Genomic DNA, 2196 nt, shown 5'->3' on the forward strand with positions numbered 1-2196 from the left:
CCTGTGGTCCCAGCTACTTGGGAGGTGGAGGCAGGAGACTCGCTTGAGCCCAGGAGTTGGAGGTTGCTGTGAGCTGTAATGCCACGGCATTCTACCCAGGGTGACAGCTTGAGGCTCTGTCTCAAAAAAAAGAAAAAAAGGTTGAGACACAATGATCTAGGTGAATCTCAAAAATACAACATTGAGTTAAAAAAGCAAGTTACAGAAATAGTGACATTATTTACATAAAGTTCAAAACATACAAAATAATGTATTATCTAAGAATATATCCATACGCAAACTATAATTTCAAAAAAATTCCAAATTAGAATGTATGACCATGTAGAAATCTAGGAGGTCTCAAGAAGTGCTAGCTATGGGCGTGGCACTCATAGCACAGTGGTTACGGTCAGCCACATGCACCTAGGTTGGCAGGTTTGAACCCAGCCCAGGCCAGCTAAACAACGACAACTGCAACAAAAAAATGCCAGGCATTATGGCGGTTGCCTGTAGTCCTAGCTACTTGGGAGGCTGAGGCAGGAAAATTACTTAGGCCCAAGAGTTTGAGGTTGCTGTGAGCTGTGACGCCATGGTACTCTACTAAGGGCCACATAGTGAGATTCTGTCTCAAAAAAAAAAAAAAGAAAGAAAGAAAGAAAAAGTGCTAGCTATGGTCTTTTCTTGGAATGGGACAGTAGATACACAGGTGTTCATTTTATTATTCCTTACTCCTTAGTTGTTTATATATTTTTATTTTTTATTTTTAAAAATTTTCTCTTTTAAGGGCAGCACCTGTGGCTCAATGAGTAGAGCACCAGCCCAATATACAGAGGGTAGTGGGTTCAAATCCGACCCCAGCCAAATTGCAATAAAAAATAGCGGGGCATTGTGGTAGGCACCTGTAGTCCCAGCTACTTGGGAGGCTGAGACAAGAGAATCACCTAAGTCCAAGAGCTGGAGGTTGTTAAAAGCTGTGATGCCACAGCACTCTACTGAGGGCAACAAAGTGAGACTTTGTCTCTTAAAAAAAAAATTTTCTCTTTTTAATTATTATTGGTACCTAATAGTTGTATATCTTCATGTATTTTTGGTAGTATAAAATGCTTCATAATTAAGAACTATTTAGAAACACACATATCAATTTACTATAAGTGAACTCTTAGCTTTGCTTAAACTATAGAAACAGCCTTTCTATTAATCATCATACGATATTATCTAAAATGTAGACTGTTAAAAACAAGAAAGGAATTAGCTGGGTCTAGTGCTGCTTGCTGTAGTCTCAGCTACTTGGGAGGCTGAGGCAGGAAGACTAATTGAGCCCAAAAGTTTGATGCTGTAAGTGCCAGGATCCGACCTGTGAACAGCCATGGCACTCCAGCCGGGGCAACAAAAACAACAGCCTACTTTTTTTTTTTTTTTTAAGAGAAAAGACTTTTAACACATAATAGCTCATACCCAGCCGCCTTGCTGAATGATGTATTCTGCTGAGTAGTCCTCCAGATACGTCACACCAAACTGCAGCAGTGCACTCAAAGGCTCTTGACCTCGTCTTGTCAGCTCCAAAAGCATTCGTTGTAGCAAGACCAGAGGCACCAAAATCTTCAATGCATCGATGAGAGAATAAAAAAGCCAAACTGAGATTCTTATAATGCATCTTATGTGTTTTGTAAAGGAAATAAAATGCTATCTCTTACTAGGATTTTCCTGAACATTACATGTAGGTTTTATAAATAGGGTAACAGATAGCTCAGCGCCTATGCTCAGTGGTTAGGGTGCTGGCCACATACACAGGGGCTGGCAGGTTTGAACCTGGCCTGGGTCTGCTAAACAACGACAACCACAGCAAAAAAATAGCCCAGCATTGCAGTGGGCACCTGTCATCCCGGCTACTTAGGAGGCTGAGGCAAGAGAATCACCAAAGCCCAAGAGTTAGAGGTTGCTATGAGCTGTGACGCCATGGCATTCTACGAGGGCAACATAGTGAGACTTTGTCTCAAAAAATAAATAAATAAATAAATAAACAGGGCGAAAGAAATCATTATTGAAAATAATTGGGCGTGTGTATGTGAAACAATTTATTCATCAGGAAATTCGCTGAAGCAAAAACTAGAAACTACCCAATGAATACTAAATACATTCTAGCTATCCAGTAAAAGATGTAGCTGTTAGAAAGAATTAGATTATTCACTACTGGCTCGGCGCCTGTGGCTCAAGTGG

The 2196-nt window shown here is 40.6% G+C and overlaps 1 protein-coding gene across 2 annotated transcripts in view; it reads right to left on the reverse strand.

The window, feature by feature from the left end:
- Positions 1-2196, reverse strand: part of BCL2L13 (BCL2 like 13) — a 104896-nt gene that overhangs the window by 25403 nt on the left and 77297 nt on the right. For both annotated transcript variants that reach the window (XM_003795465.3, XM_023516548.1), the window contains exon 6: positions 1435-1578. In XM_003795465.3, coding sequence (XP_003795513.1) covers positions 1435-1578 — 144 coding nt within the window. The remainder of the gene's footprint in view (positions 1-1434; positions 1579-2196) is intronic.

This window comes from Otolemur garnettii, unplaced genomic scaffold, assembly GCF_000181295.1.
Source record: "Otolemur garnettii isolate 467f Iridium unplaced genomic scaffold, OtoGar3 scaffold00092, whole genome shotgun sequence".
NCBI classification, from domain to species: domain Eukaryota; kingdom Metazoa; phylum Chordata; class Mammalia; order Primates; family Galagidae; genus Otolemur; species Otolemur garnettii.